Here is a 12,816-nt window from a genome sequence, read left to right on the forward strand (position 1 = left end):
CCCCCACACACACACACACCCATATGTTACCCGGCCACCCCTTTCTGGCAAGGGTGGGGGCATCTTAAATAAAGAAGTAATAGACCTGCAGCCGGAAAAATAAACGCTTATTATTCGGGCTACAATGAACACTCGAGTGAAGCAAACAGCCGATGATATCTTGCGGTTAACAACCATACAATAAGGCAAACTTCACTTTCTGGTTGTGTGAATGTGCATCCACTGTGTTTTTTGGTGTTCTGTTTTTTTTATTTTTTATTTTTTAATGCTCGATAACCTAAAAGAGGTCCCGTTTAGTGTTTAGAACAAATCACTTTCTTTAAAGCTCCCCTGTCTAAGAAGCCCCTCACTCTGCGGGAGCCGTCCATCATTGTACGGCCTCAAGACGGATTTTTTTTTTTTTGACGGTAGACAAAGTGTGAAGTAAACGTGCTAACCGGTCGCCCTATCATTGTACAATACAGCTAAAATAAATTAAAGCTATTTCCTATAAAAGGGCAAGCTTGGTCTTATATGTATGTAGAGTTAGGATCTGGTTAGCTGGTCAAGGGGATGAGGGCCAAAATGGATCAAATCCATCATTAAAGTCTATTCAGTCCTATCTCAATGGTGTCAATGAAAAAGCTGTTAACCCGCTGACACACACACGCACGCACGTACGCACACACACACACACACACACACACACACACACGCGCACACACACACACACACACGCCAGAGCTGTAATGAACAGTCAAGGGAGTCCATTTTGCCTTTCTGTTCCATCTGATTGGTCGTCACCTTTTGACCGAGTTCTCATTGGCCAAAGCAGGAAGCGCATTAGGATAAAATAGAAAAAAAAATTCAAAAAAGATTCATTTTGAGAGCCGACACTCGTTTGGGATGTGTGGGAATATCCCAACGTGCACATGACAGCTTGTTACCAGGCGGAGATTGGACCAAGCCCCCATTGCTCTCAATCGGCCCACGCAAACCCCCCACTGACACCCCTCGGGCACCCCTGCTTAGCAACAAGGTCAAACTGGAGGATGGGGTTGGTGGGCATGTCCCTCATGAGGAGACACAGCAAAATGTCTCAAGAACCAATCATGGGGGTAGGTGGGGAAGCAGGAAGTTGGCGATTTTGGTTAAAAATCAGCCATTTTATCGCTATAGCATCAAGACCGAGGAAATTTGACCAAATGAGCCACATTGGCAGATTTTGCTGAACTTGGATGTATACTTCAATACTTGACGGATACATCTATCGCTAAACCTTTTTGACAATACCATCCGATGTGGGCAGGGCATGGCGTCGTAACTTTGATGACCATTTATAGGACTCGTATAGCATCCTTGGATTAATTTCCCAAAGGGTCCAAATAGCTGCACAACCTTGCCCCCGGTAATGCTGTCAATCACCTCTTTCCCTTCCAACTAGTATTATATTTTAATATTTTACTTGGATCCTTGTCGTGTTTTTCCATCTTCACCTATGTCTTTCTCTTTGCATCGTAACCTCCATCGTTCCTCATCTTGTTTTTTCATCTATGGTCTCCATCCTATTTGAGCTGTTTACATCTACGTCTTTGAGATGCTTTTATTTATTTTTTAATTTTTTTTGCCATCCTTGCTGAGGAAAGCAGCATCGCCGCATTGCAAAGACAGACCCGCCTTCCACCCCTTATGATAACACCCTTCAATTAGTCTCTGTGTGTAACCCTTCTATTGACTCCAAGGCATTGGAACCCTCCAGAACGTGAGCGCTTTAGCATGATTGGTGGCTTTGTGAGCAGACAACGAGGAGGAAGGGGCGGTAGGGGGTGTTTCAGAATGATGACGCTGATGGCAACCCAACGTATGTCGCAACCAAAGAGGAGCGCAATCAGGTCCAATCAAGATGTTATTGATTTGGTGGGGCTTGATTTGGCCCCATCCAAGCCAACACCTGGCTCTTGGCTCCACGGGACGCTGAAGATCATTTGCAACAAACACACTTATGTCCGACTGTGTCTTATGTGGCGCATTCATTCAATGATGTAACTCACAACGGAGCATTATGTAGGCGTGCAGGTGGCCTGTGTAACGTTGATGTTTGCGAGTCTATTCGTCATCCGATGGAGATGATGTTGCCAGTCAGCTTTTTCCTTCCAAACCATTTTGCCCTGTTTTTGCTCAATATACAGAGGTTCCTGAAGATCCACATTTTGATTTGTTCCGTGACCACACGAGTAATCCAAAGGACCGCGTCTTGACAAATAATTTTCCCAATTGAAACGTTCCGATTCCAGGAAACGACCCAAAAATCAAACCGATGATGTTAGTATATCACATACCTGAACAAAATTACATGTGATTGAAGTGTAGACTTTAAGCCCTTTTTTTAAGACAATCTAAGACTATTAAAAAAAAACAAAAAAAACAATATCATTGAGGAATTATTTTTTATAGAGTCAACATAATTATGAACATTAATACCTGCAAGAAAATCCTTTATGTCAATGACTTCTATGTATTGGAATGACTGCATGGGTTTTCTGTTGAAAAATGGGGCGATCTTTTGTGTTTAAAGTGACAAAGGCCTGAGGATTCCCCACATCCGTGTGTGTGTGTGTGTCCGTTGCCGTATGTTAATCAATGGCGTTAATGTAGCAATGAATTAGTAGTTTAGATGTCACGGGACGCTTAACACAGCTGATCCTTACCAGACATCGACTGAAACATATACACACACAAACACACACGCCCACAGGACCCCCGGAGACCGCAGGCAGACATTGTATAGTAGGCTAATTATCCCAAATTGCTAAAGTAGTGGAGTGTGTGTGTGTGTGTGTGTGTGTGTGTGTGTGTGTGTGTGTGTGTGTGTGTGTGTGTGTGCGCGCGCCCTCACAGCTGCTCCTGGTGTCAAGTCTTTGATAGATGAGAGATGGAGAGAGTGTTCATTTACTGCTCTGACACACACACAGACACACGCATGCACACACGCACACACCTGACTGCTCATTTATGGCTCAAACAGATTGGTCTTTTGTTGCCCAGTCACCAGTTTGGGCCGTGAACGCAGTGCTTGAAAAGGCACCCCGTCTGTGGTCCTAAATCTCCTAAACGCTGCAAGGCGCCCTGCTAGGAAGTCGCGCTTTTAATGAGGGAAATTAGAGCGGTCGTAAAGCGACAATTGTGTGTTCCGCTGCATCTGTGAGTCGCTGGGTGTAAGAGTGGATGGATGGACGGATGGATGGACAGACAAAGTTGGATGGATGGATTTGGGGTGATGGGCAGCTGGGTTTCTGCAAGGAGAGACAAAAAGATGGATTGTTGGATGGAGTGACATCAGGATTTATGTCTGCACGGGTGGATGGATGGACGGTCAGCTGGATTGAAGAAACGATAGCTTGATGGTTGGATGTGTGACTGAATGGAAAGACTCAGATGGAGGGAAGGTTGGATTGGTGAATGAATGGATGGACCGACTCATAGCTGGATGAATGGTTCAGAGCTGAACTGCCAAATAGATGATGGATGGATATGTGAATGGAAGGATGAGATGTGTTTGATGTCGCCGATTTGACAGGGCCACAGGCGCAAACGCACACCTCGTCCCATTTAAATCACCTCCTGGCCGCAGGCGCACCTGCACCAGCTGTGTGTGTGTGTGTGTGTGTGTGTGTGTGTGTGTGTGTGTGCGTGTGTGTGTGTGTGTGTGTGTGTGTGTGTGTGTGTTTGCCTTTTGGGACAGGCTATGCAGGAACGCCCATGACCCTGGTCAGAGCTACCAACGCACGCACACCGCAGGAAGAGCAACAACAGAGCGGGTGGTCTGTGAAATGAGCTGTGGTGCAGAGGGGGATATTAAAGTGCCACATGTGTTCTCTTTACTATTCTCTAATTAACCCCCAAGCTGTCCTGTACACCACACACAGGAGTTGCCGTTATTTAGTAGCATTTGGGAAAACAAAAACAACCAATGCTTTGTAATTAGGGATGGGGGGGGGCGTGCTTTTTGAAAGGATGCATTGATTCTTTTTCCAAAAAGTCATACTTTAATGTCTAAAACGCCAACTTGCAATGTGCAGCATTTCATACAAAAGGAAAGGCAGTGAAAAAAAAGGGATTTTTAGTCAGGAATGTGAGAGGTATCGCATCGCTCGGCAATATCAAAAGGATTTAGTGGCATTTTATACAAAAAGTAACAAGTGGGGGGGGGGGAACAAGAGTGTGTGATTTACTATCAACAACTAACAATTTTATGAATATAAACTGAGTCATAATTAAAATGTGGTGTATGTGGGAAATTTTACTCTTTTCAAAACAACACAATTTGTTGGATTTCACACAAAAAGTCAACTGCAGTCTGACATTATGACACTGCAAGAAAGGCTCTCGTCTCAAACAACACTCTTGTGTGTCTCTTTGTCCCGTTTTCGCATGCACACGCACGCACGCGATGGGCACCTAACATGAACTGATGAGAGGGAGGAATGTAATTTGTGTTGTGTGATAGTTTCAGCAAGGCTTCAAACAAAGGCCCCGCATGCACGCGCACACACACACACACACACACACACACACACACACACACTCACCAGCATGCTCTTTGTCTTGCTTCCACCGTCTTAGCGCTCACATGTAATTAGCCTCACTCTCTCTGTCCGCTGCAGATACTGATAGCGCATAGGAGGGGGCCAGGGGGCATGCGTGCGTGTGTGTGTGTGTGTGTGTGTGTGTGTGTGTGCGTGTGTGTGTGTGTGTGTGTGTGTGTGTGTGTGTGTGTGTGAGAGAGAGTAGGTAAAAAGGGACAAGGGGGTCCGAGTGTCTCATGGGACAGGTTATGACAAATAAGATTAATGTGCCCCCTATTTCCAGACTGGTGCACTGGCCACACACACACACACACACACACACACACACACACACACACACACACACACACACACACACACACACACACGCACGTACCCCAGAGAGTGACATCATAAAAAAAACACACATGCACGCCTCCCTCATCGGTTTTTCTCTCAGGAGATGATCCATATGGGGAATAGACTTGTGTGTGTGTGTGTGTGTGTGTGTGTGTGTGTGTGTGTGTGTGTGTGTGTGTGTGCGTGTGTGTGTGCGTGTGTGTGTGTGTGTGTGTGTGTGTGTGTGTGTCGTTTCCTTTGTTGTCTGTGTATGTCAATAAGTAGACATCCCTTATCACTTTGAAGCCTAAATTTTTTCACAACCTCAACCATATTTACAGTATATGGATGCTTGGATCCGCCTCCACTTTGAGTGACAGGTGTAGCCTTTCTTGAAAAGAATCCACATCCTCATATTGGAATGTAAAATCTATCATTTTTGTTCAGTTAATGTCTGAGTGCCTAACCCTTGTTCAACTTTGACCCTGACTCACGTCCATGCTTTGGGGGTGTTTTTATTTATATTGTATTCCTTTTTTTTTTTTTTTCCATACAGGTTCCTATGGAGGAAATGTCCTCTCGGCGGCTCGCTAGCATCTTTGATGACGACATTGGAGTCCGGCTAACGGTAAGATTTGAGAAAGCTATCAATAATGTTCAGCAGAAAACCCATGCAGTCACTTCCCCTGTATTAGCCTTGAATAATATGCCACACAAACGGAACATAGTGTCAGATAAATGCCAAAACAGTTGGAAATTCTCATACTAGCATTACACCACGTATTCACTCAACTGATAAGATTAGCATCGAGTGGTTTGCAACAAGCAGTCCGACTCCGCACTTTGTCGGCAAGACTGTTTCCATGCTGCGATTTGGTGCCGCTGTTTTTGGTTAGTAGCAGAGGTCAAAAGAACTCAGCGGTGATCACTGGCGTGTACGGACCGATGTAATGACACTTCATACCCTTTTTTTCCCCCCTATCATGTTTAAAAAGACGGCGTCTATTTAAATCTATATCGCCATTGAACAACTTGACTTGATCTCACACCGCGTTTAACCTCATTTGCAGCCTTTTGAATGCTCCATTCACGTTCCAAATCCGAAGTAATGCGACTGACAGGAAGTCTGAGGCGAAACAGAAAAAGGGCTCCAAGTGCTTGAATGTGTGTGTGAGACAGAGAGAGAGCGAGAGAGTGCGTGTGCAAGCTCGCAGTTCAAAAGTTCATGTTTGTGTGCGTTTGCGTGCCAATCTGCAGCTTGTTTTAGGGGGCGGCGGGGTTTTGCGAGTGTGGCAGCCCCAGAGGTATCATCTTGTACTCCCGCTGAGCTCCTCTCCGCCACGCTTGCGGCATCCAACTGGCACAATGCGTGCGTGTGTGTGTGTGTGTGTGTGTGTGTGTGTGTGTGTGTGTGCGTGCGTGCGTGTGTGTGTGTGTGTGTGTGTGTGTGTGTGTGTGGGTGCGTGGGTGTGTGTGTGTGTGTGTGTGTGTGTGTGTGTGTGTGTATGTGTGTGCGCGCGCGTGCGCGCACCTGTGAGAAAAACGCACACACACACACACACACACACACACACACACACACACACACGCACGCACTCACACACACTCACACACACAGACATGCCCGTGGGCCACAGAGAAAGTTGAAACAAAAAGTTGATGCATAGTTTTGAAAGCCAACAGTGGGCGACAAACATACAAACTGTTGACAGTTAACATTAATGCACCGGAAAAAAAAAAACAATCTTATTGAACCCGTGCCGACTTTATTTCGGAAGACCTGCTGATTGAGTCTTAATATTTGAAAATGTAATTTAGATATCTATAACCATACAACAGCAAGTGTGTCATTTTGGAACAGATTCGATAAAAAGTAACAAAGGGGGGGGGAAATATTTTGAATATAATATTTGCACTTTTAACGATTGTGTTTTGTTCTTACGAGGATCATGTAAGTGTGAAAAGTTATGAGATTGGACAAAAATATATCACACAAAATGTTGTTATTCAATGATTGGCAGATGATCAAAAAGTGCTTTCGTTATCTCAAAAATGAGAAAACAGACAAGAAATTAGACTCGCGGTACATCATCCTGCATTGATTTGGCCTTTTTGAAATGTTTCGAGTCAAAGGAAAGCTTGTAACAAGCTTCTGGATAATGTCGCCAAAAAATGTCGAGATGAAGATGCTGCAAGAGAAGGAAAAAAATTTAAAAAAGAGAGAGAGACAAGATGTTTCTCCTTTCTGTCTGGGGCTGAAACTAATTGGTCCAGGATTAGAAAAATATTACCAAAACACACACGCACACAATTTCGACAAAGCCTTCCGCAGGTCTGGTTGCCATGGCGATAATGCTGTGCAACAGTGCATATAGGAAGGGGGGGCAGGGGGGGTGTTAAAAAAAAAAAAACACCCTTTGCTGTCTTGATGACAGTTTCACACCAAAAACTCAAAAGAAAAATAAACTCTTCCGGCCACTTTTTCACGGAAGAAAGCATGCTTGGACGAGCTTGGTGTGGAAAAACTTGAAGGGAGGATGCTGGCGCAATTATCGACCATCTTGGAGCAGTTTCGAGAGCACTGCAAGATATTGTCTTTATTTCCCTCGTGTTCGATGTGGGGACTCCCCGTTGCTAACCAAAACAGCAGCACCTGCTGAACCAGTAAAGCAATACAATCAAAGGCTTCCAGTTCAGTAAATAACCTCCTCGCCGCCATATTTGGCAGGCATACGTTTGGGAAAATAGATTTTCTTTACTTTCTTCTCTCTGGAATTTTATGACCACGTGTAGTTGGAAAAGTCGGCGTGCGTGTGAGTCACATGATGTTCACCCTCCACCACATCATTCAATTCCTGACATTCGGCTTTAATGATCTTTGATTAAAAATGTCTCTTTTGGTGATGAAGATGATGACGGTGTTACAGACAGAACAAGGGGGGAGATTAATTACACACACACACACACACACACACACACACACACACACACACACACAGGCAGATTTCGAACAACACACACCTCGTCGGGCCAGATGTTAGCGTTTAAATTTCTGTGTAAAATCAAGTGTGAGAAACATGTTTTAATTATCTGGCCACCTGGACTGTCTTTTTTTGTACGTACACATACACGGGCAGGCTACACACGCACACGCGCGCACACACACACACACACACACACACACACACAGACACACACACACTTGTGGTGCATGTTTTCATCACAACAGGATGTTGCATTCATTACTTTCCTTGATTAATTAAGCCGAAAAAGATCTGATTAAAGGTTTGATTTCCATGTCGGGGGACCGAACGTCATCGTAATAATGCAAATTTTATAAGGTCACGTTATCGTCACTGCAGTCTGCTCTGTAACACTTACAAATGAAATTGAGTGTACGTTTTCGCCGGGAGGGGACAATTTGAAGACAAGTCGTCAAAAAAAAAAAAAAAACATTTTGCCTTTACAAAGATACTGATGCTCAGTTTGGATTGACACTGATGGAATTTTTGGGGTTTATTTTCGTCTTTATTTTACATAACAGTTGTTTTACACTGTCACATACATTTTAAAAAATGACATTCAGATACTGTATTTTTTTTTGTTTTATAAATGCATTTTATCTATTTATTTTACATGCCCAGAGAACATTTACTTCTATTATTATTAAGGTTAAAAAAAATTTTAAAAAAAATGTTTTGGTTTTCTTCCAATCGCAGCACTATTTTTTTCCCCAAAACTTTTATTTTCCTCAATTTGTCAGTGAGGAATGCATGAACACAGAACGTAATGCCAAAGTGGTACAATTTGGCGACCTGCCAAAATGCGCCCAAAGCCAAACAATGCGCGTGACGTCGGCAAATCTCATGAGACTTCAGCACAGTGAGCATCTAAATGACTGACTAACTCCGCAACAGATGGCTTTTTATGTGGCTTCTGTGTGTTTATTTTTAGTTTCCAAAGGAAATGTGTCATGATTATAACCATAGAACAGGAAATGGAGCTGACTGGACCATAGGAAAGTGTCCACCTCGTTAATCTACATTTTCTTCCTACTTTCCTTGACTTCATTCCCCCCACCCCCATCTCCATCTTGGATTTTCCTACCTTCTCGTCCTGTTCACGCCACCTCTGTCCGCGTTCTTCTCATTTCCCCAGTCCACTGAGTTAAATTATAGGGGAAAAAAAAACAAAAACAAACGCAATCAGACCATGACATGGTTATTATTATTTTAAAGTGAAGCGCTGTTTTTTTTCTCTTCATTTTTAATTCCCTCTCATCCCCCTCCATCTATCCCCGCTCTTTTAACGCTCACCCTCCCTCTCGCTCCGCGTTTGTAAGCTTGAGGAATTTTAACGTCTAGAGATTTAATGCCGGGAATTAGTAAATCATTAACATTTGACCAAAGTGTGTGTGTGTGTGTGTGTGTGTGTGTGTGTGTGTGTGTGTGTGTGTGTGTGTGCGCCTGCCTGCCTGCATGACTGATTTTTCAAGGATTCTGAGGAAGAAAAAGCCTGCTTCGCATAATCATGTTCATACTGGCCACTGCCTTATGGTTCCTCTGGAAATGATCATTGTAAACATCCAACCATCGATTTTCCGATCCGCTTTATCCTCAGAAGGGTCACGGGTGTGCTGGAGCCTATCCCAGCCGTCTTCGGGCAGTAGGCGGCGGACACCCTGAATTGGTTGCCGGCCAATCGCAGGGCACACACAGACGAACAACCATCCACACTCACACTCACACCTAGGGACAATTTAGGGTGTTCAATCAGCCTGCCATGCATGTTTTTGGAATGTGGGAGGAAACCGGAGTACCCGGAGAAAACCCACGTAGGCCCGGGGACAACATGCAGACTCCACACAGGGAGGCCGGAGTTGGAATTGAATTGGTGCCTGTGCACTATGAGGTTGACGCGCAAACCACTGGACCACCGAGCTGCCTCATTGTAAACATTTTTTTTTTCTATATTAAACAGTGAGGGGACGTTTGTGTCAGCCCACGCCGGTCAGGGCGGAGATCAGCTGCAGGTCGTCACGCAAGTCACCCACACCTCTCTCCTCCCAGAACAGCTGGAACCGTCACCCGGCTGAGAAAAGACACGCCGGATCGCAGGTCAATTGGATGTAGTAAGTCTTTCCAATTTTTTTTTTTTTCCGGTGGGGGGCAAATCCACAGCCCAGGCTTGAGCTGATCACAAATAATAACATACAAGAACGGTCCAATGTGCTCACTGGAGTACACTGAGAAAGAAGTATATGAACGACGCGTGATATACAGTTTCTATTTTCAGATGTAGTCTTTTGTATGAAGTACAACTAATAACATAAAGTTCGAAGAAGTAAGAGCAAAACAGACGCCACAGAACCAACCGCCTAAGTGGGCTACTACACCTGCCGAGTCTGACGTGTCTTCATTTCTGGTCTTAGCCCCCCCCCCCCTCCCCGATCACCTCCGTCAAGTCCCCCTTGGCCTTTTTTCAGTCCCCAAAACAGTGGTTATCATATCCCCCCAAAAAGCCCGAGTCATGCAGCTCTCTCCATTTCTCATATTTGTACGTTTTGTGTATTTCAATGTTAGCTTTAGGAGCACGGCTGGAGTAATCGTAAAGTTAGTATTGGCAATTGAGGTTTTAAGTTTGAGTTCGAGGGTTAGTTACGGCCCCGTGATGTCATTCGGCATATTGGCATGTCACGAAATACAGCAACAAACCACGTAAGATCTCAAATATGCGCGATAATCACACCAGGGAGTGTGACCTCTATTTCGACCCCCCCCCCTCCTTCCCCACCACCTCTCTACCTTCACTTCCTTACCACTAAATCCTTAAATCTTCATCATGACAAAATGGAGTGTGACCGACTTCCCTGGTGTGAAATGATTTAAAAAAAAAAAAAAAAAAAAAACAAGGTGAGGTTGAAGACATCACAATTAGATCTCTTGAATGTCTTACTTCACACTCAAGCACCCCCCGGCAACACTTCAATTCCATCGTATCTTTACTCCATAGCAAAGACCAGTGGGAAATTGTCTTGGGAGATTACCACCAGAGTGTGTGTGTGTGTGTGTGTGTGTGTGTGTGTGTGTGTGTGTGTGTGTGTGTGTGTGTGTGTGTGTGTGCGTGCGTGCGTGCGTGCGTGCGTGCGTGCGTGCGTGCGTGCGTCTGTGTGTGTGCGTTACAAAGAGACAGTGAATAAATGTAGCCTGCAGTTCACATGCAACATGCATGAATTTTGTGTTTTCTGTCTCCGTGTGTGTGTGTGCGAGCATTTCGTCCAAGGAACACATAAATGGATTAGGCGTCATGCTTTTATTCCTGTAATGGAAAGATCAGGCGGGGAAAGAAAAGTAGGGCTGAGCCCAGGCGGCGAGTGCGAATGGGGCAGGGGGAGTAGTCCAATAAGAGTAGCGTTCAAGACCCTCGAGTTTTTCCTTTTAAAAGAAAATGCTTTGCGGTGGAAAATTCAATCTTCACCGATTGGAAACAGTGCGCAACACATGTTGACTATCTTTCCTCTCGCAAGTCTTCGGTGTCCAGCCTGGTACTATCCTGGGAGATGTAAAATTTTGAAGTTGACTTCATAGTCTCCGTTCAGACAGATGTTGGGGAAAAGTGCCGGAAAAATGCTTTTTTTTTTTTTTTTTTTTTAACAGGCAGTTAGAAAGGGGCTGAAGAAGGTGTCATCCCGTCTCCTTTTAATGGCATACCATGTCTGGACCATTTAGACAGAACAGCAATCCTGGAGAAAAACGCAGATTGAAAGCAGCATTGTCCAAACCTCCAACGCCTAAAATTGACATCTTACTTTGACCCTTCATTGCCAGTCTTTTTTTTATTTTATTTTATTTTTTTACACAGCCCAATTGAGTGTTCAGAGAGGCTGGCTGTTTCACACCAAGTTCCTGCATTAGTGATGTGTCAAGGGGAGACTTGATGAATGTGTGTGTTGAGAACATCCACAGGTTTGTATGACAACGAGCTAACCGGGAGTGACACACAACAATGGGGCAGTGAAAACAGGTCACTGGACACTTTGAGGATTAGTGTGTGTGTGTGTGTGTGTGTGTGTGTGTGTGTGTGTGTGTGTGTGTGTGTGTGTGTGTGTGTGTGTGTGTGTGTGTGGATGTGTGGTGTGTGTGTGTGTGTGTGTGTGTGTGTGTGCGCGTGTGCGTGTGTGTGGAAGAGATCCCAGGCAGATGTCCAGAGTCCCATGCCAGCAGCAAACGAGTGTGTGCGCACATGCATGCATGTCTGTGTGTAGCCAATCATCTCAATACATTTACATTCACTCATATTTGACATGTGATGGATTTGTTTGCCGTCAGTATGACATTTTTACAGTTAAGTTAAATTTATCTCAAATTTATTTTTTCGCATATATAATTACAGTACCGATGTTTAACTTGCATTGTATATGTCCATCAAGTAGAGTCATTGCACCGCTGAGTGGTCCTGATGCTCTGAGTGGCTCACGACGTCGCATTTGCGTCCCCTTTGGTGTATGTATTCGTTCCGTGTCTCTTTTGGTAATTGGTTTGCAAGGGGATATTAAGAATAGAAACTGACTCGTCATTTAATTTTCGTTTTACCCTAGAAACACCAAAATTGAAATACAGTTTGATTTTGATGGTTCGTTGTCTGGAACAAGTGAGGGAAAGTGTAAAAACAGTTTATTTCTAAAAGGAAGGCAAATGCATTTATTATATACTGTATTATTTTGCTCTTTCTTTCATTAACAGAGAGGTACCAATAATTTTCTCCACGTGTGTATGAATTTGGGGAATTCAGATTGCTGATGGCTCGTTTCCGACCACAGCATCGTTTCCAGGCGCCACGTTTTCGCCATCTCATGGTCAGTATGAGAAATGCTGTCGGTGACAACTTCCGGAACTAAAAATTTACGAACCGTTTTTCCATTTGTTTCGTGCCC

At 44.3% G+C, this 12,816-nt stretch overlaps 1 protein-coding gene across 4 annotated transcripts in view; it reads left to right on the top strand.

Annotated features, from left to right (window-relative positions):
* Positions 1–12,733, top strand: part of LOC109512016 (TBC1 domain family member 20) — a 65,476-nt gene extending 52,743 nt beyond the window's left edge. Inside the window, exons 10-11 of one of the 4 annotated variants that reach the window (XM_019863476.1) lie at positions 5,440–5,511; positions 12,626–12,733. In XM_019863476.1, the coding sequence (XP_019719035.1) occupies positions 5,440–5,477 (38 nt within the window). In that variant the 3' untranslated portion in view covers positions 5,478–5,511; positions 12,626–12,733. Of the gene's footprint in view, positions 1–5,439; positions 5,512–9,863; positions 9,964–11,539; positions 11,931–12,625 lie in introns of those variants that run through there. The other 3 variants (XM_019863477.1, XM_019863478.1, XR_002167443.1) reach the window with 3 other exon arrangements.
* The last annotated feature ends 83 nt before the right edge of the window (positions 12,734–12,816 follow it).

Source organism: Hippocampus comes, unplaced genomic scaffold (genome assembly GCF_001891065.2).
Source record: "Hippocampus comes isolate QL1 unplaced genomic scaffold, H_comes_QL1_v1.1 scaffold91, whole genome shotgun sequence".
NCBI lineage: Eukaryota > Metazoa > Chordata > Actinopteri > Syngnathiformes > Syngnathidae > Hippocampus > Hippocampus comes.